This window comes from Mycteria americana, chromosome 4 (genome assembly GCF_035582795.1).
Source record: "Mycteria americana isolate JAX WOST 10 ecotype Jacksonville Zoo and Gardens chromosome 4, USCA_MyAme_1.0, whole genome shotgun sequence".
NCBI lineage: Eukaryota > Metazoa > Chordata > Aves > Ciconiiformes > Ciconiidae > Mycteria > Mycteria americana.
The window spans coordinates 4,241,298-4,267,964 of record NC_134368.1 but is presented as its reverse complement, the minus strand read 5'-3'; the positions used below and the strand labels follow the sequence as shown (position 1 = coordinate 4,267,964).

General features: G+C 46.2%; 1 protein-coding gene across 4 annotated transcripts in view; it reads right to left on the bottom strand.

Moving 5' to 3' along the window:
• Positions 1 to 1,736: 1,736 nt before the first annotated feature.
• The window catches only part of SMOX (spermine oxidase), a 60,783-nt gene continuing 35,852 nt past the window's right edge, over positions 1,737 to 26,667 (bottom strand). Inside the window, exons 4-8 of one of the 4 annotated variants that reach the window (XM_075499493.1) lie at positions 18,435 to 18,608; positions 15,124 to 15,823; positions 8,284 to 8,444; positions 6,779 to 6,963; positions 1,737 to 2,034 (exon numbers count right to left, since the gene is read on the bottom strand). In XM_075499493.1, coding sequence (XP_075355608.1) covers positions 6,826 to 6,963; positions 8,284 to 8,444; positions 15,124 to 15,823; positions 18,435 to 18,608 — 1,173 coding nt within the window. In that variant the 3' untranslated portion in view covers positions 1,737 to 2,034; positions 6,779 to 6,825. Of the gene's footprint in view, positions 2,035 to 6,358; positions 6,964 to 8,283; positions 8,445 to 15,123; positions 15,824 to 18,434; positions 18,609 to 26,667 lie in introns of those variants that run through there. The other 3 variants (XM_075499495.1, XM_075499494.1, XM_075499491.1) reach the window with 3 other exon arrangements.

Sequence of the window (26,667 nt, the reverse complement as noted above, 5' to 3'; positions counted from 1 at the left end):
CGTCCAAGCCATGAGCAGCCAGTTTCTCCAGGAGAATGCTGTGGGAAACCGTGTCAAAGGCTTAACTGAAGTCTAGATAGACAACATCCACAGCCTTTCCCTCATCTACTAAGCGGGTCACCTTGTCACAGAAGATCAGGTTAGTCAAGCCTTTCATAAACCCATGCTGGCTGGACCTGATCTCCTCGTTGTCATCCACAGCCCTGTACCAGAAAATCATGCTGGGAGCCTTAAACGCACCGGTGCAGATGCAGTCTGGACGGTCTCCTCTCTGCGTGGCAGCATGGACAACTACAGTGTCCACTTAGTGCCACTGACTCAGGCTTAACCACACGGTGACACTAGAGGGCTTCTCTTCTCACCGCAGATTGGTAAAGATTTGTGCAAGGAGGGATGTTAAGCCAAAAGCCAGGACCTGGCCCATAGTACCACCACCCTCCTAGTGCAAGAGAAGCTCTGAGCACTCACTTCAACTTTTCAAACAACCCCATTTCTAAAGCGTTTCTTGCTGCCGAGTTCAAGGATCAGCCATGAAATGGACAGCCAGGGATAGACGTGCACGTTCCCCCATGGCACCATCACCCATGGGGCTTCGGAGACTCACCTCTGCCAGCACCCTGCCTTTCCCACCTATGGCTTTCCCAACCCAGCTGGTCATGAGGAGCTCTCTGTAATTAATTCTGGGTAATTAGGTGCCTCTTACTGGCACAGCACTGTCACAGCACATGTCTGCTTTCTACCAACCTTCATCCTACCGATGAGTTCTCGGTGGACACAGCTGGAGAGAGGATGCTGCAGGCTGTGGAGAAGGGAGAGCCGGTGGGGGGGGAGCGGTCACACAAGCGGTCACAGAGCCCTGCGGTGATGCCACCTCTCCTCGTCACATGCTCAGGGTGGCCTTCAGTGCTAATTTTAAGTACCTCTTAGTAAACAATTGCTAAATTTAGTGCCTCTGAGAGAAACACGAGCCTCGTTTTAAAGGCTGGATTTCTGGTGACGGAGACAGAGGAGTGAAGGGGCAAAGTGGGGTTGCCCTGCAAGGTTTTTCTGGTGAGGAAGGGAGACATTAACTTGAAGCCCCCATGTAAAGGGAGCATGAAAACCACCACCAGACCAGGAGGCATGAAGCTTCAGTCCAGCCTTCAGCACTGTCCCTCACCTCTTCTCCTTCAGTGACCTGCCCATGCACAGGTTTCCAGTTCTTGGGCAGAGCAAAACCCCAGCAAAGTGGGGAATCATACCCCGACCTGCAGCAGGACCAGCCCTCCCATCCCCTTGAGGGCTCCCAAACCGCTGCCCGCGCGCCCCTTTTCATCGGGAGCTGTCTGTTTGCACGTCCAGCTGTCCGTGTTCAGCAGTGGTTGGCACTGCAAGTTCTGCTGGCTTGCACAAGGGATAGCAACACCGCAGCATGTTGCACAGGCAGGAGGAACACTTTGGGTTTCATTGAGAAATGTTCAACCTCTCCAGGCAAAGGCAGGTCCATGGAACTGGGTGATAAGAGCAGGACAGCACCTCTCGCTCGTGGGGTGTACACCAGGACCCATGGCTGAAGGGCACACAGAGAAACAAGCCATGGAGAGAAGACCCTTTATTAAAAGCCAGGGTCCTGGGACATTCAATCACTTATCGATGGAGTGAGCACTGACATAGATTCCTATTTAGCAAAACCAGACACCATCATCATATCGTCTACACATAGGAGAAAAAGGAGCTTTGAAACCCGGATTACCAGCATAGCAGCTTTTCTTCAATATCCCGTGATAAAGAAGCCACAGGAGAAAGCAACCCTTTGGCTTTTCCTGGGTCATAGCCTCATATGCCAAAGGATCTGGTTTTCTCCCGTGCTTCCACCTTGCAATAGATCTGGCTGCTGGGACATCAAATCCTTGAAGTTAAGCTCTGGCAAAAGCTGAGCGATTGAAGCTGGATAGATTTTTCATCTTTTGTTCTCTTCAACTCAAGCGCGCTGCGCTCTCTTCCTGCAGCACAACGCTCTCGCAACTCAGTAACATCATGAAAAGGGGTTTGCTTCTGGGATAAAATGGGAGAAAAACATCATAAAGTCAACATACTGCAGTCCTTTCCAGCTTTCCAGCAGCCAGGAAGGCATCCCACCTCCACAGAACAGCAGAGAATCAGCACAACTTAGCTGAGGTTGGAGACAGTCAGTCAAAGACGGTGCCTCCTCTCCAGACATCTATCTTGGGATGCACTGACTCACCCTCTGGAGAGGTTTTTTTTCCCCTCTCTGCCCCTTTCCCTCTCTTTATTGTCTCTAGAAGGACCCGCTGGAACTCATTTATCAACAGGACATCCTACTTCTTCCTACTTCATCCTACTTCATCCTACTTTACCTGCAGTGAAGCAACGTGACTCCCACCCCGGATGCTTTGTAGAAAAGCACAAAGAGAGTACGCACACTTCACATGGGACAGCAGATGCCAAAACAGACACATTCCTCACCCCTTGCATGAACCCTTGGCCAGCAGCCAGGCAGATGGATTAATGAAATGCAGAGATAAGGCAGCAGCTAAACATGTGTCTTCTTCCTCCTGAAAACTTTTTTATTTTTGGAAAAACACTGTTCAGACATTTTAGAACTATGCTGATGTCTACATTTTCTTCACTTGACTTTAAAAAAGAACAGGATTTATATCTCTAAGGAAAAAAATGTTTCTTCTCGTTCCAGAAGGCACCTTTCACAAGGTCAAGACAAAACCTTGCTAGTTACTAACATCTGTGCCTACTGACACACATCTGCACAGTTCAGGGGCTGCTTAGACTGGGGGAAGAGTGCTCCTGTTGAGCTGGAGGACATGCAATTAAAGCATTAAGTCAACAAATGGACTCATTAACAAGGGGGCACATTGTATACAAGTCCTCGTGGAAGCTGTTAACCCAGGGGAACAGCAGAGCCAAGCATTACTCGGGTCCAACACCTACCCCTGCAGCGAGGACAGCTATTTGCCTGAAGGTAGGCTCCAAAAGCAAAAAGCTGAGCTTCAAACCCTCCCGCTACAAAGCCTCCTAGCAAGAACGTGTCCTCTGAGGATTCAAGTGTCAGCCCCGGTGACAGCAAAGCATGAAGTGCCACTCTCAGAAGCGAGGTGTTGGCCTCGATGCACCATGGCTCATAACGTCCCTGCCCGACGGTGCAGAAGACACATGGACATACACGATCTGCATTTGCTGTAGCGGCACCCGAGCACTGCTAAACCGGGTAAAGGCTCAAAGCCAGAACGAGTTATCCAAAGCCTCCTCTCTAAACCCACGCAGTTCAGGGGATCCCAAACCCTGATGATCTGTGAAGCCCGAATGTTTCGTGACTCTGCACCCAGCTCCTCTTCAGGACATACTGGAATTTGGCATGGCTGCCATTGGCCTTATGGTTTACCAAAGAAACATATGTCCTAGCAAATACTTGCCTACACAATCAGAGAACTCTTTGAGGGAAGCAAACCATGCACACAAACACACACACACACACATATATGCTTCAGTGACTAAAACTAGAACCCATTTTAAAAATAAACAAGTTTCTTTTCAGGAAGCCTACTGGGGTCAATGGAGAATTCTCTCACTAAACTGAGGGGCAGCTTGGATACAGCACACAGACGGTTTCTCACTTATCACACGCCTGTTTGCTTTGCACTAACCTGATCTCTTTGGTCCAGATTACATTGCTGGAATAGAAAAACCCCAGTTCTGAGAGATTCTTCCATACAAAGCACCATTTATGTGACGTATTTCTGACACTGTGTAATCAGAATTCTTCATTTCCATACGGACTGCTATAGGTGATTCCCTGAAGGCTCCTCTGAGAACCAGTTTGTCTCTCCACCCAGAATGAAAGTTTTATCTTGGATGCCTTCCCAAAGGTTTAAGCGGTGCACATTAGGACAGGCTTATTGCATTATCTTTATTCACTCACCCCAAGTTAATTTTCAAAGGTTTTTCTTGTTAAATTCCCTTTTTTCATCAATTTCATTTGTAGCCATTTTTTCAAGCACAGTTGAATGAACTTTCAAGCAGTTCTACTCGGTCATTGCAAGAGGTGTCACTGCCAGAGGTGCTTTTCAGATGAAGATGTGCTCTCCAGATCACACAGAGAGGAGCCGGCAGGCTCATGAACAAACCTTGCCAGGCATTCCTCATCCTGGGCACTGGTGTTTCGTCTTCCTGTGGCTCAGCGGCACTGGCCTCTGTGCCCAAAACATGGAGGAGAAACTCCTTCCACTCAAGCAAAGGAAGGAAAGACATCTTTCAGTCAGCCTTCAAACCCTGGCTGGTCTGGCAGTCCCCTAAAACAGCGTCTCCCAGCCTTCTGCTTTATTGCAGATATAGTTTAACGTAAGAATGAATCTTGTTGATAAACCAAGCACATTTATACACAACTGGGCCCAGTCTGAACATAAAGGAAGGGACATGGGGATACTCACTGCATATCAGAGGTTCTGGGGTGCCACCTCCTCTCAGACAAAGTAAAAATCATTTTAGTGTGAGATCCAGCATCCCCACAGGGAAAATTAAGCTTTCCACGCCGTATCCTAAGGTCTCAGCTCCTCAGAGATAACGCAGGGCTGCCCAGCTTGTATTTGGACTAAGCATAGATCTGGCATTTAAGAAGTTTTAATTGAAGCCCGTGTCAACTACTACATGTAGGCTCCACGGAAAATACATTTTTAATCCAGATGTAACATGACTGAGCCAAGCTTTTACATTCCTTCAAAATCCCTTACTAGTGGGAATGGCCTTGACCTCCCTGAGAAAACTCTTCAACATCAATGCCGTCATTCAGACTTCTGGACCTTCTTTTCTAGGGGCGGGGGGTGAAAACCTCACCTGTTTTGGGTATTGCTGTCCACCAAAAGATGGAGTTTCACTGCAGAGGTAGTTCAAGAATGCCGCTTCTCATGATTCTCCTTCTTGCCCACACTCCCACATAAGTTTGCATGGTGTTTTCCGCTTGGATTAGTTGCCCCAATTACAGCTGTAGACTACACTCCAGCTGTAGCTGCATTAACAAGGTAATTTGGGGGTTTTACTTTGCATTTTAGTCTGGTGCACAGGTATGAACGCTCCTTCCACAACGTGGTTCAAGAATTTTTGACGGACAAGTGATAGGTTAGACTTTAATGTTCTCTTTACAGGCTGCACCATACCTGGGGAGTTCCTGGAGAAATGCTTCTGGGTTAGTTTCCTTAGAGAGAAGCCTACCTTGTACACCTCAAAACCATTTTGTGAACCAAATCAATTTTTGAAAAGTGGGAATGTCTGGGGCACTCCCTTCAAAACCAATTCCAGACCAAATGTGGACACAGTCTCCAACGTTGCTTTCGTCAAGGCTGTTTGTCTCTCTGCTTTGGGCCACAGCAACCCCATGCAACGCTACAGCCTTGGGGAAGAGTGGCTGGAAAGCTGCGCACCAGGGAAGGACCTGGGGGTGCGGGCTGACAGCCAGCTGAATATGAGCCAGCAGTGTGCCCAGGTGGCCAAGAAAGCCAATGGCATCCTGGCTCGTATCAGCAATAGTGTGGCCAGCAGGACTAGGGCAGTGATCGTGCCCCTGTACTCGGCACTGGTGAGGCCGCACCTCGAATGCTGTGTTCAGTGTTGGGCCCCCCACTACAAGAGAGACATTGAGGGGCTGGAGCGTGTCCAGAGAAGGGCAACGGAGCTGGGGAAGGGTCTGGAGCACAAGGCTGATGGGGAGCGGCTGAGGGACCTGGGGTTGTTCAGCCTGGAGAAAAGGAGGCTGAGGGGAGACCTCATCGCTCTCTACAACTGCCTGAAAGGAGGCTGTAGAGAGGTGGGGTCGGTCTCTTCTCCCAGGTAACAAGTGATAGGACGAGAGGAAATGGCCTCAAGTTGTGCCAGGGGAGGTTTAGACTGGATATTAGGAAATTTTACTTCACTGAAAGGGTTATCAAGCATTGGACCAGGCTGCCCAGGGATGTGGTTGAGTCGCCATCTCTGGAGGTATTTAAAAGACGTTTGGATGAGGTGCTTAGGGACATGGTGTAGTGGTGGTCTTGGTAGTGTTAGGTTTACGGTTGGACTCGATGATCTTAAAGGTCTTTTCCAACCTATACGATTCTGTGATTCTGTGATTCTGCTTTGCAGCGCTGCGATTCCTTTGATAACTTCCCACAGACTGGCTGAGTGAAGCCAGAGGGAAGACAAATTCCCCCACGAAACTATAGGCAGGTTTCCTGAAGCACAAAGGCCCGCACAAGCTGATAGACAGATGACACATGGAGTTAAATATGTAGTGATAGAGAGTGATTTCTGTGCTAATCTGTGCAAGGCAATGACTGTGTCTCTAAGGCGCAATTCTTTGAACAGTAAGATCAACCGGTACGTTCAGTATCCAGATCTATCTCAAGATCCTCCTACTCCAAATTTTGTAGGAAGAGAGAAAAACCCTATTTTTATAATGTTGAATAAAAGAGTTGCAAGTTACCGAGTGAAGTGTCCAGGAAGTACCAAAGCACCCAGTCTTTTTATTACAACATTTATTTTAGTATAGAAGGCACTTACAATACAGAAAGAAAAATAAAATATGATAGGCACCAAAAGTGAAGTTAGAATTAAAATGACAAAGAAACAATTTACCAGACAAAAGGAGCACCCTTCCCTGTTAACAATACAGCACACGGAAATGAAGCTACTGGTGACTAACTTTTTAAACAGTTAGGGCTTTTTTTTTTTTAATAGAAAAAGATAAAGGCTGTTCTATTGTGAACCGAAATTAAAAAAGAACCCCTCCACACACCTGTACAAGGATTTGGGAGTTGGTGGTGTTCACAAACACGGGGCCTTTCAGCTCTGGCACTGCAGGAGGTCCTGGTACATCTCAATGAGGTGAGCAGCCTCTCTCTGCCCAGAAAGCACAGCACCGTGGGTAGTGGAATAATACTTCCTGTGAGTGGCCTCCCCTGAAAACATCACCTGCATCGGCTGGAGAGGATAAGAAAAGCAGAGAAGCTCAGCAGTGCTTACTGGAAAGCAGACGCGAGGCTAAAAGGAGACAAAACTTTCTGTGCCCTCCCACATCCCCATGAGCTGACACCAGTGTTTTTGGAGTGCTGGTTCTCGAAATCCCAATGTGGTGCACCACGGGGAAGGCACAGCACCTCTGCCAACGTCAAGCTCGTCCTTGTAGCTATGCTTGCGCGGAACCGTTTGCAGGTCTGAGGCACCACCACAGAACCAGATACTAGCTCCATAACCTCAAACAAACCTGCACAAGTCACAGAGCACCTTACCTCTCTACCGACTCCTCCCTTTGCTCCCCTAAATTACACTTTAGCCTTTTAGGCATTAGGGACTTTTTGTTTCTGGACAGCAATTTCAGAAGGAAAAATAGTCATGTCTGAAAACCCACAGGGTGAGACACAGTGTCTTGTCTCTTACATCAATAGTTAGGTGCTTGCTAAAATTGCTGCCAACTCAGTTCTCAGGCAGGAATTGCAAGGTACTTCTCTTTCCCGGGAACTACAGAGAAAGATTCCTAAAGCTCCTGCTATCTTTTTTAATAGATTTCTGTGCTGAACAAAATTGCATGGTGGGGTCACGCTCTGGGTGGAGGAAATGGACTGGGCAGATGCAGTCTCCAAAGACTGCATATTCATCAGCCATTGTCTTTGGGCACAAAACCCTGAATGACAGAGTGAGTTTGGCTTAATATGTTGCTGCTCATCAGCCGAGCTGTGGCAACTATCTCCATGTGCACTCTTGTTCTCCATGCCATAGTCAGAAAGCAAAGGTGCTGTCTGAGGAGCAAATGCATTGTCCCCTGTCAATGCGTGAGTCCCCCAGCCAAGGACTGGGCCTCCCTCACCCTCTACTGCCAACACAGGAAGATTTCCTAATATGCACCTCCGACACATACAGACCTAGCCATTAGCAGGGTTTGTGCATTTAATGCTCCGTATTCAGACTATGCTTTAAAACGGAATAACGTGCTTTCCTAGGGAATTTTGAACTGGCCAATGAGGCTAACGGTCTTTAAATGCAGAGATCAGAATTCCAAAAGCCATGCAGATGCCCAGCTCTTGATAATTTCAGAGAGAGATGTGGGAATCCCTGAGATGTTGGAATTCCAAGCATTAGAGGTAAAATCCTACATACGTTATTTGTCCAGAGGGGTACATATAAAAAAACTGGAAAACACACTACCAGAGGCCTAACCTGGCTCTTTCAGCCACCCCCCAGAAAACCCACTGCCCAGCGTCATGTTAGTCTTCTTGCCACAGAACTGATTTGGGCCATACTTACAGCAGTTTTGGAGCTTTCAGCATAAGGCAGTGGTTTAGCAAGTTTCTCTACATCAGCCCCACTAGACCCAACTTGGGTGTAAGAGTAGGATCCACGGAAGTTGGGATTGCTGCCCCAGGAGGACCGCAGGATCCGGCGAGGTTTTGGAATGTTTGGATTCCCTGGGTGGAAAGCAGGACAAGACAAAAAGTAAGACCGTGTCTGACAGACAGCATGACAATGCCTGTGCAAGGTGTGGAGCGGCATGTATTCAGTCTGATTTATTGAAAATACATCCTAGCAGAGCCTGCAGGCCGCAGGGAAGAGGCCCTAAACCAGATCTCTTTTCTGTTACTGAGTTGTAAGTATCTATATAACAGAAATATCATCCCTTTTAATCATAGAATCACAGAATGGTTTGGGTTGGAAGGGACCTTAAAGATCACCCAGTCCAACCCCCTGCCATGGGCAGGGACACCTTCCACTAGACCAGCTTGCTCAAAACCCCGTCCAACCGGGCCTTGAACACTTCCAGGGAGGGGGCATCCACAACTTCTCTGGGCAACCTGGTCCAGTGCCTCACCACCCTCAAAGTGAAGAATTTCTTCCTTATATCTAATCTAAATCTCCCCTCTTGCAGTTTAAAGCCATTCCCCCTTGTCCTGTCACCACAGGTCCTTGTAAAAAGTCCCTCTCCAGCTTTCCTGTAGGCTGCCTTTAGGTACTGGAAGGCTGCTATAAGGTCTCCCCAGAGCCTTCTCCAGCCTGAACAATTAATCTCAGCTGCAGTCTTCCATTTTGGGAAAGATCATTAAAATGCTTATGTTCCTAAGAGACTGAGAAGCTTCAGGGAACCCTGGATGCAGTTTATTTGAAAATACAGAGCATGTCCTGGTCATTTTCCATGGTGGTGATCAAGCATAGGAGTCATCTCACCTAGGTATTTAATTGGGTGCCCAGTCTAAACTGGATGTTTAGGTAGTCTTGTGAGAGACGTATGCCCTCCAAAGAGGAACAGAGATAATGATGATGTTAGAAGGCAAATCCTCGCTATGCGGGGGCATAGGAAAACCTGCCAGAAAGTTTTCAAAACCTGTGTTACTCACTCCAACTGCTACTCGGTCACTCCCCATAATTAACCTAAAATCCAACAGATCCATGTTGTGGGATGCACACGGTATGGAAAGAAGGCTTTTGAGGCTGGAAGTAGGATTTCCACTGCTAAGAGGATGTAGGACCTAGAGGTGAGGGGCACTTGAGTGAACCAATGATAGGTCCATCATCAGCCACTGTCCCCATCCCAAAGAGTACAGGAGCACATGGGATCCAGGACTGTAGCCAAGGCAGCCCACCAGCTGGTGCCACAAGAGCCTCAGGTAGAACTGAAACAGGGAGGGTCATACGTTGGAAAGCCTCTTGCTAGGCTCGTTAGAGACCATCTCAGTGTCATTGGCCGAGATTTTGTGGGCATCCCCCGATCATATCTGGCTTGGCAGGAGAGGAATGGGGAGAGGGGACGTGAAGAATTGCAATGAAGATAAATTCTCTCTGCAGGAGAGCTGAGACCTACCCTTGAGGCTACCCTTGGGGCAACCTCACGTACCCAGGCAAGGTTCAGCTACTGGAGTCTGGGAGATTGTCAGCGCGAGAAGCAAGAGTAATTGAGACATGTTTGCATCCTGCACAGTTCCTGCGCCTGCTTCAGACCCCGACTCTGTAACACTTCAGCATGCTTAGCCTGCTATGAAGCCGATCCAAATTCCCCCACTTCCTTCATCACAGCTTAGAGACGGATATGTCCAACTGTAAAGACTATTTAGGCACTACATTAATTCTACTAAACAATTATTTAGTCGCACCTTCACTACCTTAAAATCAGGAGCAGGTTACTTCCCTGGTTCAGCTACTGCTTTTAGGATTATCGTGCGTCAACCAGAACTATGAAATACAAGGCTGAAACAGAGTAAAAGGCACCTGGATGGCTTGCCAGAGTACACTGTGAACACTTTCTAACCACTAACCCCCAGATCAAAATATGGCACAGACTAGCAAATAAATATACCCTACAAACAAAATACATCCTACAACTGAATGTTGTTTCAGGAGTGACAACTTAGCACAACAAAGCCTCTAAAATATACTCCTCCAAGAATCTTCAAAGCAGGAATGCCTCGGATGGAAGTGAAAAGCCCAAGGGAGTCTGAGCTCTCAGATGCGTCAAGGAAATAAGTTATCACATTTTATTTTTAAGGGCTGTGGGAAAGCCCAGGAGAACACACCATGAAAGCTGTTAGACAACACAACACGAAACAGGGCCAAAGGAGTCATCCATCACATTGCATTACACAAAAACAATCACATAATGTATTTTCAAATGAAAGGAGTCTCTGCAGTGGGCTGGTGGTGCCTCTTCTGTAGCTGGTGCACGTTCTCATGTTCCACTGTCAAGGTACCCAGAAGATTTTCAATACAGGAGTCAACAAGTGAGATGTTGGTAAAAAGATGATTAACATTAGAAACATACGGTGTTACAAGCAATGAGATGAGGGCTTGTCAGCCTGCAGATAAGGCCACAGATCTGCTAAAAGACTGAAATTTGTTAACAAAAGGGTTTGTGGAGTCATAAGCCCAATCAACAATTGTATAAATCCAGCAATATTTAATAGAGCAATCATTCAGATTGCTGAAAGCAACAGCTTTGTCTCTCTCTAGTGTTTCCCATGGATGACCTTGTACTGTGTATACAAGCAGGTAAACAGCAGCCTTCCCACCGGGGAATTATTCTTCACGTAGCAACTTCATCACAAGGGAAACTGCAGCACAGCAACATGAAACATGTGGCACTGGGCAGATGGCAGAGCTTCATGCAGAGATGGCTGAGCCAGCTGCCAGCGTGGAGCAGGGCTAAGGAGCCTTGGTACATTAAAACGCAGCTGTACAGCTCCCAGAACCGAAGCCAGTCTCCTTCCCCAGCACCACGCTGTGTGGTGCAGACGTACCAGCTTTCATGAGCTCCTTTAAGGTTCCTTAACACTTCAGACAGCATGAGCGTGATGCAAGTGTCCACTGTGCAACTACTGTGCCCCTGCGCTTCTGTATTTACGCACCTTTTAATGTGAGGAGCTGTTTCTAAGAGAAAAATCGGGAGACCTTCATTTCTGCTGCACACAGAGAGGAGGAGCTTGGTTGAAGGTCCCACGGGAACACGTATGCTCTGATCCTGAACTGTCGTTTGCAAGACAGAAACTACAAAGACTTGGCAGCGCCACATTCATTCAAGGAACATATTTAATTGGACTTTCTCAGTCTGCTCTTAAATAGATGGGTAAAGATGTGCCTTTGCCTACAGATAAAAGTAACAATTAATACAGATATGGAAACTTGTAAGTGTCCAAAAAGAGATAAAATGGCTAAAAAAAGACTTTAGTATTCACTAAAATAGGAGGGCACATATCTTTATGCCAGATTCTCACTTGTGAAGCTATGGAAGATAACTCCATGTGCCTCAAACAATCCCATCTTCATTCAGCTACTGGGAGGTGTGGCTACATAGATTTATTGGTTATGGGGCTGATTATGAGACACAGGATTATCATAAAATCAACTCGCAGATCTAAATTAAGACACCCAAATTTAGGTGCCTACCTGAGAGCAGGGTATCTAAGATCCCATCAAGGCCAACAGAGATCTGTGGTACTGCCCACATGTTAGTGACTACAGCCACCAGAGAGACATTAGGGTATCCCGGGCACCCACGTGGGGCTGGCAGATAGGACGCAGAGCCTAAAAGAGATCCATTGCCCTCTAGAGAAATAGCTGGAGGACAGGGAGAACAGCTCAGGGCATCTCCAGCCGCAGCCTGACAAATCAGTGAGTCCTTCAGAAGGCAGCAGGCTTGCAATCACTGCCTTCCAGCTTCTAACTTTCGGAGCTTAGCCAACAAAGAAACCAGAGCAAGACTTCTAATTGTTCGAAGGTATCCCATTTAATCAGATTTAGAGGACACTGCTTTTCAGCCATCCAGTTGTGCAAAGCAGTAATTGTCAATGGTTCTTAGGTTAGAACAAGCCTTAGAGCTTTCCACAGCAAAGCCAGATAATCTGCAATACTAACCTACACGTGAAATTTAAGGTCACAGAGGCAGATCATCTCCTCTCAGAGAGAAATTCTCAGTGTGAAATAACACCGAGTCTAAAAGAATGGATTTAACATAGGACTGGTCTAACACCCTCTGAAGCCAAAGCAAAGGCCTCCATAAGCAACGGACTGGGAAAACACAGCTGAAGATGGGAACCCACCTGGCTAATGCATTAATTCTTTAATAGAAGAATAAGAAATAGGAACCTGGGGGATTTTATACCCAGAACATGAAAGCTACAAAAGGCAAAGTGAACATTAGAAGGCTCATACTACCTACTTTCATTACTGAATATAAGGCGCTCTCCATACTCAGTAGGGTATGTAAAAGCTTCTTGGGAAGATGTCACAGAGCACCAAGTGAGGTGTGGAAGATCTGAACTGCCTTACGGAAGAGTCTTTCTTTCCACTCAGCTTAGGATCCTAGGAAGACTAGTTTTCCAGCTCAGTTAGCACACTTACACGAAGCTGGGTGGTGGGAAACACTTTAAAAGCTGGGTTTGGTGGTGCTAACTGGACCAGAGGAGACCAGTCGTTTTCAGAAATGACTACAGTTAGATCACAGACAGAACGCTGCTTTGTACCCCCGCAACCACCTCCTAGCTGGTCTAACCCACTCTCACACTCCCAATGAAACAGATTAGTGAAGAATATGGTAGGTGCAAGGAGAGCTGTGCACACTTCTGTTATTTCAGCCTGCCTGGCATCTGGTTCAGATCAGCCTTGAGATAGTGCTTCTTCTGGGAAGCCACTAGGGAAAAACGGGAGCAAGGATAACAGGATAAACGCAGCTACCTTAGCAAGGCCGTCCTGGAAGATCTGTGAAAAGGTTTTCTACAAACTAACGAATTTTTGGGGCAGAAATTGGAACAGGTCGTGTTGTGTAATGGGTACTCCAAGGATAGGTTTTCTTCTCGCAGTTTCGAGCAGCTGAGAGGTGACCTCTCAGTTTATGCACAAAATGTTCATTGCAGGGCAAGGCACTGATAAATTCAGTCTGAAATTCTCCAGGGTTAGATAACGCAGGATTAGCAGAAGGCTGAGATAGAGCTCACACTACTGAAGAGCCTGATGGACAGTGACCAGGTGCAGTATCAGCTGGAACAGCAACTGCAGCACATACCGATCACCCAGTGCCAACATATTTCCATCCTGGGAGGAAGAGAGGAACATCCAACACATGCAAACAATAATAACAGTGAAGGAGCCCAAGAAGGAAGAGGGAGAGTATACTCCCACCTGCCAAACTAAGAAAGACCCGAAGAGCCAAATTCCCGCTGATGAATGAAGGTGTTTTAGAAAAAAAAAAGATATCTTAAGCAAGAAGACCTGCAACAAACAAGGTTGTTCATATGCTCTGGGAGACGTCCGCACTGGAACAACTTGGCCTTAAAGAGAAGAGCCTCCTGCTACACCTGCGTAGGGCAGCGGTTGGCCTGCTGCGGTCAGGAGGAAAGAAGGCATGTACGTACTGACATTGCAACGTAACGTAGGGATACCCAACACCACTGAAAACAAACAGCTCAGGAGGCAGAAGCTTCCCAGAGTCCAGCATTCACTGATTCATCCTAATTCTCTGCAGTAGCCAGTTAGGGAGGTAGTCCTCAGCCTCCAGGACCCTTTCTCCAGATGTCTGCGTTGTTGATAGCAAATGGTCTGTAAGCACAGGGGAAAGCTACACTTGTGAAGGCAAATTTCTTCAGTTAACTGGAGGTCCACAGACAAGAGGTAAGGCTGGAAACCCACTGGGTGTTGAGATTTGGCTAACAGGAGCTAGCAGGCAGATATAAATAGCTCAAACATGGGACCCATCTCCAGAATAGCATAAAATACATCTAATCTTGGAGGACACTGCTCTTATAATTGCTTATAATTATGTATAAGTCCAAAATCCTTGTTTCAAGACTGCCAATAAGTCAATCGCTATTTCTTTCAGCGTTATTACCTTACACTTGAACTTATACAGTGTTTCCCATCAGAGGATCTCAAATACCTCCATAGACACAAAAAGCCCTTTCCTTGGGAAGGTGTGCAAGCTCTAGAGAAGTGACTGCAGACAAACTAAGGCCCAGCTTGTTCAAATATCACTACTTTTAGTCATTTTGTCTTGGATTTTCTCAGCATAATACACATAAGATCTGTCTTGCTCCAACTGCTGCCTTTAACGTGACGTGTGCTCAGTACACATGAAACCTGTGAAGTCCAGGAAGGTTTAGGTGAGCCACCCAGAAATGGAAACTCTCAACATCAATGGATACTTGGAAATTTAGGCCAATGAGATTTCCACATAGACTCACGTTGAATGGAAGTCAGGGATGTGGTTCAACCACCACATCTCAGCTGACCTAAACAGGTTCAACTCCACTAGCTCTAAAAGAGCTATGCTGCTTTACACAGCGGAGATCAGTCCTCAGGAGCCCCGAGTCTGACAGTTCCAGCTGCTAAAGAGTTATTTGTGATTAAATAAAGCAGAGGATGTGGAATCCTCAAGCACTTCTACCCACCACTTCCTGAGCTGGTTATCAGCCCCTCTGTATAAATAGCTTTCAGGCACACCCAAGCAGGAGGTACGCTGGAAGCCCACACACAACCCATTCAAAGGGACATAAAATGCCAAAGAACTAAAAAATACTTTAGTGCATTTCCTTCCTAGCGGTTATTCAACACCCCAGCCCCACTCCCCCTCTCTTCTCCACTCACCAAAGGAACCAGAGCATGCCTGACCTGTAAATTTACGTAGCATTTCGGTGCAGGTTTCTGCCACAGTTTCATCATCACACTTCTCCATAATCAAAGCCTCTTCTCCACAGATCCAGCCACTCAGGACATGGCCGTACCTCTCTGGTGGGTACAGTACGTCAAAACTGCAGATCTTCTTGTACCACAGCTCCTCAGGATAAGTCAAGCTCTCACTCTCTGCCTCATCTTCCCAGACAAATTGGATGCTGTTGCATTCAGAGCTCCAGAAAGGCTCTTCAAACTCCAGGAAAATCTTGTCAGTCGTATTGATTCCTAGTTTCTCAATGGCCATCACCTTCTCCTCAGGCAAGCGGGGATGAAACAGGCTCTCGTGGCGTTTCTTCAAGACTCCCAGGGACACAGTCACAATGACATGGTCAGCTGGGATGAACTCACAGTCCTCGCACTCTACGAAGACATCGGAGCCCTTGTCCTCCTCAGGGAGGTCACTGTTGTGGTCAGCCACCGTCTCAATCTCCTTGCTGACCGACTGGTTCCAGTGGATGCACTTGACCGGCTTGCGGAGCTGAATGACAGACTCGGGAATGGAGCGGGCCAAAATCTCCACAATTTTAATGAAACCGCAAGGTATGATGTGATGAGCCCCAGGGATTTCGGTCCATTCCCCAAATTCACTGAGCGAGACTTCATCCATGCTGTGGGAGCTGCTCTCACAACTCTCTACCTAAGGAAAAGCAACACAAAAGCAACATTGCCACAAAGCAACTCATTTTGCCACAGCACAACTTTGCAAAGGCACAGAGGAGCTGCACAAGCTGGGAGTCCTGAATCCCACTCTTACACCACATTATTTTTGCTAGTAAAGAAGTGTTTGGCCATAGGGTCTGACAAAATCAATCCTTAGCCTTCCTTCCAACCAGAGAAACCATTTTGTCATGGTAACAAGCTGCATCAGCTTTGGTTGCATCGGCCACGGTTGCATCATCCAGAGTTCAGAGATGATGTCTTTGCTTCTGCATGACCCTGGGCTATAGTTCTGACTGTTTTCTATCATTTAAAACCCACTTCACTGGCCAGGGACTGGCTGCTTGATGCTCCTACAACAGAAGCTGGAGCTATGTTAATCAGATGCTCTTTCCAATGTTAATAAACGTTCCCATGAGGAGCTATGAAAAACTTCTGGCAGCCATTTCTGCTGTCTGTAGCTTTCAACATGCTGTCAAACAGTCAGCAATCAGCAAGCTAACAATCTGCTGGTGAGAGGACCCAACACAGAAGGAACTGAAGGAGACAGAAAAGGGAAATGCCAAGATGTGAGACACTTGTGTTTGATTCACTTGATGTGATTATCAAAGCTTTAGATTCGGGACCTGTTGGTTAATGTTTGCAGGAGTATTAGGCATAGCCGTAGCTTCCAACAATCCCTGGAACAAAGGCAGGATGTTTGGCCTGTCTTGTGATAAGTTTCTAATGATAATACTGATGCATGGGACATAGCGATCTTAAAATCTTCAAATCACTGGAGTCACAATGATTTGCACACTGTAATTCTTTAAGCATTTTAGGCAAAGGGAACATTACAATTCCATGCCTCACCCTTTGGCCAATTTTCCAGGCCTTTCCACACTTTAATGACCATGTTTGGAAGCCTGGCCAGCCCAGACTCTCTCCCTGTGGAGCATCCTGGTGCAGGCAGGAATCTCTGTGCTGGGCTAAGGTATCATGCAAACAAGTCAAAGTTGTACTAAGTAGTTCACAGACTGCTCCAGTGACTGTATTGATAAACAGGTTGTTGCCCCTTCCTGGTCATTGCCCAATGACTCCAGTGAAGACTGAGCAGGCACAACTGCTGGGCCAGGTCACCAGCAGCCGGGTCTTGAAGAAGACCTATCCTCTGAGTCTGCTGCGGTTCCACCCCATCTGATGCCTGAGCGAGCACTCTCCAACACCCACCCCGGCTCAGTTCTGCTGGCCCACAGCACAGACCCCGCACCCTGGGTCAGACAACAGGCCACTCATCCTGCCTGGATGCTCCAACAGGACACTCCACATTATGAAGACAACAAACAGTGATGGCTATTTGATTCTTTCAACCATGAAGGAAAAATGCCAAGGAGAAAAAAACAGGCAACTACCAAGACTATACTTTGCCTGAGACACCTGTTAATCCCCCCTCTCTCAGCAACCACTCTGATCTGATAGCCTTAAGTATCAAGAAGCTTTGTTGTTCTCAGGTATTTACACATGAGAAGGGATTTGCAAAACTTGCAGAAAAGTATCTGGCTGTGGCAACTGAAGCAACCACAGAAGTAACCCTCCAGGAAAACCAGAGCTGTATCAAATGACTAACATTGTCTGCATCGGTGATGTTACATGGATAACACAATGAATAACTAGTCTTTACGTGGCAGCTGTGGAGACATGCTGTGATACAAGCTCTTGGGTTAGGACAGTGAGATATTAGAACAGCACTCAGGATGCCTGGGTTCAAATCTCAGCTTTATCACAGATCTCCTGTGGGACTCTTTAAGTCTTTATTTCTCTTTGTTTCAGCTTCCCACCTGTAAATAGTGAATACCATACACTTAGCCACATCACGGAGTGCTGCTTGCCTCCCCTGCCTCATTTCATAAGCCTTTAAGTCATTATAATTGAAACAGGAACGGCTGTTACACTTTAATTGTGGAGTGCTTGATACAGCATTAAGTCCTCATCCCACAGAGATCTCATTTAGGCTGAGGCATCAAGGAGATAAAAAGAACTAGGGAAGCCGTGAGGAAAGATGATTAGGACATGGGTTTATAACATCTACCTTTGATTTTATTGCTTTACCTTCAAAATGCTTTCCAGGGATTTCTTCAGCAAATTATTAGTATCAAAGTTACATTTCTTCTGGTCTCTGAATGTGGACAGAGACAGAAGGGGGTAAAAGCTGCTCAGGTGGGACCATAGGGTCCCAGGTGTAAGGCACACGACTAGACATAACTAAAAGAACCTGACAATAGAGTAGCTTCAGGTGGTAAGAAAATGTTAAATCACAGCAGAAATTTAACAGGGCCTAGGAAATCCCCTTCTAATTAGAAAGCTGGAAGTTTAAGGTAAGGGAAAAAAAAAAAGAGTAAAGGCACTATTTTTTGCAGCCCACTGTCTTCAGATATGCCTCACAAGGAAAAGTTGTCAATATGAACACAAACGGCTCCAGCTGCCAGAGACCACAGAAAGCAATTTCCCAGTGACGGGCAAGGCTTAGCCAGGTCTCTGAGGTTCAAGATTTGTCTGCCCTTAGTTAAAACAAACAAACAAACAAACAAACAAACAAAGACGTGCACACACACCTTAAGGTACTGCTGGATCATGGCTAGTTTCAGCCTCTTGACAGCCTCTGTGTCATCCGGATCGGCCTTGACACGTTTGCGCACTACGTCCCGTGTAAAGACGCCCACACTGTTCTGGCTCTCAGCGTTGACTGGTTTACCTCGTTGGAAGAACTCCTGAGTCAGGTTATAGACCTGCCAGAGACAGGACAGAAAGACGGACAATGTGATTCGCAGCAGAATCCAGGCCCCAAGCAGGATGCTTTTTCCCCCATCCAAACCTAGCACATTCAGATCACCTTCTCTTGCCAACTTTAGAGATCAGCTTTGGCAGTTTATTGTGCACTCTGCTCCAACGCCATGTCAACTTGCACCCACAGCTATGCTGGTCAGAAGGCAGGAAGCAACACTTCCCTCCCGGCAAAGATAACCACCCTTACTCACCTGCAACAGTGTAGTTACTATTAAGTCATTAACTTACTATTAACTTACTATTAAGTTATTTTTTAATTTGAGCATGTCCGTTCTGCCACTTGCAGAACACCAACTGAGGCGGTCCTGCCCTTTGCAGTAGCTAAAGCCTGTTGTTCAACCAGCTCTTTAGACGCTGCAGCTGCATCAGTAAGCCAAGTAAGTGCGGACTGCAGAGCAGCTCTGCAGAACAGGTTTGGGGTTGCTATGTGTAATTTCTTGCTCTGCTGAGCAGTGTCACAGCCTGACTTGGCCCCAGTCTCCATCCAAAGTCTACTGGGAGGAAACTCAAGCAGCAGGACCCGCGCGCTTCCTCGCGTCTGACAATGAAGCACCAGCTCTTCTCCCACCTCAGTGTCTCAGGTGCAATCCCAGGTTGCAGGGGCCATACGTTTGACTGCTCTAACCTGGAACCAGCCCTGCCACCCTCTCCGTTATTTAGCAGTAATGCCCAGGAATCCACTAGGGTGGGAGAATTCAGTTTCATAGTTACTTTTCTGTTGTCCCCTGAAAAATAGGAAGCAACCAACACAGGCTTAGCAAAGGAATTTTGTATGCACACACATTTTACTCATTGAGCAGAAGACAGGTACAGATCCATGGAAAACAGTGACATCTCTAGTAGCCCCCCACCAGGAGCCAGCCCGAGGAAGACCCACAAGAAAAATCCCCTTCTAACAAATCGTTCTTCTTTGAAGGAGATCTTCCTGGCATTTTTTTTAATGCCAGTTTTCCACTGTACAAGCTACTTAAAAGCAAGAAAACAACCATCCACCTTGGCCATCTGCTTGTGGCTGTCTGGAGTAATCAGTACTTCTGTCTGCAAGGTTGCCAGAAGAGCCTGCAGTTGAATCATGGCCCCTCTTTTCCATGGAAAAACTCCCAGGAATCTTTTAACACAGGACAGCTTTTAAAAGATGCCTCCCAGAAGGGCAACTCATCCCATTAATGACTTGTTTGTCCAGAATGAGTCACCTTCTCATTTATATCATGCCACAGAGGTACACAGTACGCTTACAAGTAGAGATGCAAGATCCTTGCTTGGTGAGTTTCTCCTGTCAAAGATGGTTTGATTACAACTTATGATCCTTTTTTGGAGACAGATTATTCAGACATACTAAGGAGTTTAACTCAAAAGTAAATGCCTGGTAGGAAGATGGCAGAACTATGGCAGCCTCTCCTTCAAAGGCTCCTACAGCTTCTCATTCTCTGCTGATATGGCTAGTTCACCATGTTTTTGTTTCTTCCCACCTTGATGCTTCCCGGAAGCTTGATTGTCTCTTGGGTTTTAGGAATAAAGTGAATTTGAGGAGGCAAAATAGAAGGATGATGAGGAAGGGCAGGTAATGATGGAAAATGTATGGCAGTGATAGGAGTAAGAGAGAGCAGGTCTGTGAGTGAATGCAGGAAGGAGAGTAGATAAGGACAAGTAAGGGACGAGGAGGAAACTGAATTAAAAAAATAAGTGAAAGAGGGAAAAAAGGGGAAAATAAACTACAAAAACAGAGAAGTAGTCACAAGAAAAATGAGTGAACCGCTGAATACAAAAGAGAACTGCAGACACTGACTGGGACACAGTCTTTCCAAGGACATTTCAGACAAAAAATGTGGAGACCAATGCCCTATATGAAATGAAGGCTTCCAGCAAAGGAAAGGAAACAGTGTCTTCTCTGTTCCCCAATGCCAAAAGCTCTTCGGCAGTTTCAACATCCCACGGGTCTCAGGTCCACTGATTTCTGAGGCCCAAACCACTTCCAGTAAGTACAAGCTGCATAGACCTTGCATCAGCATAATGCAGCTCAGCTTTCATAAGCCGATTGCACACTGTAAGCAGATAACACATTCACAAGACAAGCAAAGCTGTGTTAAAACCCAGCTACCATTTGGCCAAAAGGATAAGTGAGCCATGGGTATGTTTTTATTAACCATTGTATTCTTCATTGCCCAACAGAGAAAAGAGCAGAAATGCACAGTTCTCTCTGCTGCAATCGTCACGTAAAGTCTTTCCTATGTATGTCATCCCATCAATCAGACAGCAGGTAAGTATAAGCACCATCAGGATTTATTATTTTTTTCTCAGAATCCCTGTTATTTCTTTGCTTTTCTCTTCTTGGGAACCATTTGATGAAGAACAGAAGGCAAAGCTGTTGTAGGAAAGAAGCAAGAGGAGAAACAACAGCAAGTCCTACATTAAAAGATACGTTGTCATAATAAAAGAATCAAAAAGATGCTCAACATGTATTCTTTAATGTACACACGCAGCAAACACATCCTGTATAAGAAACTATGGAAAAGGTTCACTGGAAGGCATTTAAGGCAGGTTTCTAATGAAGTAGGAGCAGAATTGTACTGCCTGGTGTTGGAGTTACTTGGGCTTTGCTTCCTCAGGTGGGAAACTGCTCATAGTAACAGAAAGCATCATCAAGCCTATGGGTCCCCCTCTGAAGTCACGGGGAATAGGCATTTACGAGGTTGGAAGATACATTCTCCTTCAATCATTTCTTCATGATGTGGTGAAAGAAGGATTCCTGAGAGAGTTCAAGCGGGCTTGATTTCAAAGAGCCTGCTGAAAGGTAGCATCAAGAACCACCTGAAAGATTCTGCTGATTTTCTAGTTAACCCTACAAAATACCCATGCATCCAAACTGAGAGCACCGTGCCCATCAGCAAGGAGAGCTACACCATACACAGTTCAGACTGATCTCCCTTTTCTATTGTCACAGACCTGATACAAACAGGAAGAAAAAAAATAAGGACAGACTCCATCATCTCCCAGCTCCTACCACTGGCGAACTCGCATCTCAGCACAATGACCTAATCATTTCTCTCTCTAAAGCTCCTCTGGGTTTGGGCAGAATAACTGGCCCTAGAAGCCTGCCTGCAAGAACCATCAGCAGAAGCAAAAGACGCAGAACATCTCGAGTGACTATTCGTTCTGTGCAGATTTCCATCCCTAATTCTGAGGTTTTACATACAATCCCATGGGGAAATGGGGCTGAAGGTCAGAAATTAAAATTGAACGGCCATAACTCTAAAATGGCTCCACTTCAGCTTAGATCTTCTGTCTTCTTTCTGAACAGCTTTGGGGCATGCCACAACTGGGGTCTCTGAAGAGAACGTGAGTTCCACCAGGGATGTCCTCTCTGTTACCTACAGGCTTCCACCTACACATGTTTACTACATACGTGCTCCTCCACCACAGGAAGAGGCAGTCTCTTAGGAAGAACAAATCTAAATAAAGAAGTTTCTCAGCACCGAAGGAGGTCAGGAAAGCACATCCCAATCCACGCTCCTTCCTGTTAGCACCGGTGACGATCCGTACCATTGTCTTTTTCTTACTTGGCTTAAAAACTGCCGTGACTTAATCCCCGGTCAGTAAAAAAACCCCGATGGAGATAGGTCCATGCTGTTACCAGGCCAGACATCTGTCAGTGCAATAGAGGGGCAGGGAGGGAACGGTGACTCTCGGTGGCCCTTTGGTCCTGCTTTCTACGATAACGCAAGGCACTGGAGCTTAATTGGGGATGGCACGAAGCCCAGCACAGGGTGGGGGTGAGAAGGGTGGAAAACTTTGTCATTCTTTGGCTGCATCCCTCCCCCAGAAGCTGCGCAGCACACAGGAGAAAGCTGACAGATAACAAGGCCATTAATTAGCTGATTGTTAAAGGGAGGGTTCCTGTGAAGCAGGTCTTTAGGGACCACATCCTTACTGAAAAGCCTAAGTAAAAATAGGCACTTTTTCTAAATCAGGCTGGCTGATGGACTGTGAAATTCTTGGGCAGGCAAAGCAGTGTGATTTTTCACCTGCATTTAACTTGTCAAGCTCACCACCTCCCTCCCACCCTTCACAAATACCTGGGAGTTGGCCTTAAAAGCCTCTTTGGAGAGGGAAACGAAGATTTAGCAGGGACAGAAGAGCAACTCTGAGATGGGTTGTCCCTAATTCACACTTTCCCAGCAGTTATAGGCACACACAGACACTGAAGCTGCAGACATTACCCTCAAAGGTCGCACTCCTGTCACTTTTCTTTGAGGGTCATGCAGATGTGGTACAAGCAGGCAGAGGCCAAAATCCTCCCCCAGCCCCAGGATTCCTCCAATTATCCTAGCAGGAGTGGAGAGGAAGGTGGGAAGATTATGAATACACGGCATGGACATCACACCCTGGGGAACCTTCCAATGCTGGTGCCCCCTTCCTTTAAGGGACTGACGATCGCCCTGAGCAGTGCCGGCCCCGCACAGTAGGATAGTCTTAAAACAACAGTGGCTGGAGAGCTGTCCTGCCAACGGCAGGCTCAATGTCCCTTCTCATGGTGCATCGCTTGGCAACGCATGGTTGGAAATTCAGGTAGCTGCTCTGCAGGACTGGAGACCTTCCTTACAGGCACTGCTCAGTTTGCTAGTGCTCTCATGGAGGAGGATTTGGGGCACCTCAGTCACAAGCTCGTGATAGATCTTGACTGACTTCAATGCAGTGCAACAGCCTCTCAGTTAAGACAGCCTCTCATAGGGAACTTTCTGCTACAGAAGCAAAACTTGTATTGAAGTAGAAGCAGCCAGCCAAAAAAGATTGGATAAGTGCCTGGGAAAAGCATAAGGCCTTTCCAAATGAAGTAGCAAGGCAAAGCTCTGGAGGTACTGGGGTGCCTTGCCTTTCACACCAGGAAAATTCAGCACACAGAGGAGAGACCTTGCCTTGCTAGGCTCCAGCTTCAGTCACTCCACATACCAAGTGAAACACGCAAGGGAGACCCTCTGCACTTTGCATTCACGAGAATCTGGTTTCCAGATTACAAGATAACTGGGGCTAGAGAGATACAGATGGAGAAGCAGAGCCGAAGGCATACGCTGGAGCCCAAGCACATGGCAGCAGCTGCAGCGAAAGAAGGGCAGTGTGTGAGTGCATGGGAAGTGAGCCGGCTGCGCAGGGGAGGGCAGGCATTTGAAACCGTGACAAATTTAGCCCCGTTCATTCAGGACTACATTTTCCACTGTTAATGCCAGTGCTCCATCCCTGATTAGGCTTTGCATCCATCATGTGGTTGCTGGTTGTTTTGGGTGTTTTTATTTTTCAAGTCAGGACAGTGTGTGTCACAGGCTTTGCTATCTCAGCCTCCTCTAAAGGGGGAGATGCAGCCTGAGAGATGAGATGACATGACATGATGGTGGGATTGCTAACAGCAGGCTGCCCCAGGACTGAGAAGGGTCTGGGAGCTCCTACAAGGCAAGAGAGGAGCCTGACCTCAGGATTTGGTGATCTGTAAGACGGCTTTTTATCCTGGGCAACTTCAATTTGTTAACAAAATCTCCCAAAAAACCTGCCTTCTCTAAAAAACAGATGCAGAACTGAAGACCAAATTTCTACTGTTCCTCCCCAGCACCCATTTCATCACCAGTTAAAGCAAGAGAGTATTGGCCAGCCAGGATGAAAAAAAAAAAAAAAAAAAGATGGAATGGACTCTAGTGAAAATGAAAAAAAAAAAAAAAATGCTGGGGGAGTGGGGGACTCAAAACACAAATGCACCGGGCGGCCTCAGCATGTGTAAACAGAAACATTCTCTGCACTTTATGCCAGAGGAAAAGGTCCCCAAAGCCACACGCCTGCTGCACGTGCTCCTGACTGCCCACCCACCGGGGCACTTGTATTTCATACAGTCTTTTTGTCTTTTTTAACTGGAGATTTTCAGGAGATCACATAGCTCACCACAATTCCCACTTTTCCTATGCAGTGCAAGGAAGAAACCAGTCAGCCTGGCTTAAATCACTAAAGATCGTCCCATCTGACACCCCAAAGAGGCTGGGACAAGAAGCTCAACAAAACTGTGAGCTGCCCCTGCAAGAAATTCCAGCACACTTTGAAGCAAGACAGAGAAAGCACCTCCCCAGCAACAGCAATTAAGAGGTTGGCTGACGTCCTCTTCTTGGCTTAAGCTGTCCCTTACATATTTTTTAATCGCAGAGAGTAGCTGTAGACATTTTTACAATCCATAAATGTGAAAGCCTTTTCTGTCTCCTAGCGATAAAGATATCCTGTGGCAACGATAAGCTAATTATGTGTTGCGTAAAGAAGATTAACTTTTAATGTGTTGTTCTCTCATGTCACTGGCTGGCCCCTTTCTCTTGCGTTAAAAAAAAGGGTAGATTTACCAAATTAAGCATTTCTAAAACACTGGCACCTTGTTATAGCCTTTATCTTAAATGCTGTATCTCAAAGCTAAGTAGCTCTCACCTTTGTATTCTCTTCTCATTTCAGAGTCTGCCTGCCTCTGACACCCTCCCTTTGCTGGAGATTTTCCTATCATCTTTGAGACAGGATGATCACCAAGCACTGCATGCAGTTTGGCAGTGTTCCATTTACATACATAATGCTGCTCACTGCAGTATTTTCACTTACTCCCTCTCTCTTTTCTAGTCTTAGTTGCTGTTAATCTTGCTCCACACACATCTCACCTGTCTTTTTTCCTGGCTGGCTCTCGTTCTGTTTTCAGTCCAGTAATATGAAAAAGTTGTTCAGATGAATTATCTCCACCTGCATTTATCCAAGAATTCCCTCCCTGCCACAGGTTGCTAAATTCCTTCCATAAGGAGGTTTCTTTGAAATTCCTACTACCCTCCTCTAAAACTGAAATGATCTTGTGCCATCCCATAATAGATTTCAGTTCAGAGACCCAGGACAGCGTCAAAAGTCTTTGCAAACAAAAAAAATCCCCATTTCCGCTCCCCATTCAATTCTTGATAATTCTTTACAGTTCTCTTGGTGGCTTTCTAAATGCTCACGGACATATTTTTAAACATAAAGTATGCAAGAGTAACCTGAACCTAGTGTGTGTTTAGCCAAGCATCAAATACTGGTGAAGCTCACTGTCAGATGAAAATCTGAAGGTTTTAGGTGTGGCTACAGCCTGAAGAAAATAATAATGGTTTGCTCCATTTTGTATAACCCACTGAGAGATCACATTACCTGGAGGACTATACATTCTGCATTGACCCCCCTAAATGTACTTCATAAGTGACATTAAAAAATGTGGGGAATAATTATAACTAACTTTGGCAAGCCTCCTTCTTTCACTTCACTCTACCTGAGGCCAAATCTTCCTACTGAAAGCAGACAGAACTAATACCAATCTTTCATGTGTGTTCAACACAAATCAGTAAGAAACCCCACTTTCCCTCTGAAAGAAACACTAGGATGACAGCAGCAGTGCCAGGTTACATGAAAGTAAATTTGGCCTTTTTTGTCTGAGTCTAACATTGGCTCATTGCTTTTTTAGCAGAGGTTAATCTTTCCACTAAACAAGCATTTTCATTTCCATCTTGCAGGCTTCTATTTAGTATTTTTAGGTTCTGTGTCTGTAGTTTGGGTTTTTTTCTAATTTGGCTCTTCTGTCACATACTGACACCCTCATCTACACTGAACTGAAGAGGATGTCACTGAACATTGATCACAAGAAGTTAAAATAACCTTAAACTGAAGTCCACACTGGTCTGAATCTACCAGAAAAGATGTTCCTTTCCTTCTGATGCAAGAAAACTTGCAATTCCTACGATACTGCACTGACTTTGGCATACTACACAGCACACTACGGTATTTATAACATCAATAAAATGTCACAGGGCTACAATATTTAGCTGGTTGTTGCTAAGGTTTTGCATTCTACTTTGTTTAGTAATTTGATCCCTCCTCTACTCTTTTAATTAAGTAGCAACTTTCTGGAGCAAATGACTGGATCTCCCCAGCAATAGTTGCTGGAAGTGATTAAATTGATGACAAATGTGGAAAGAT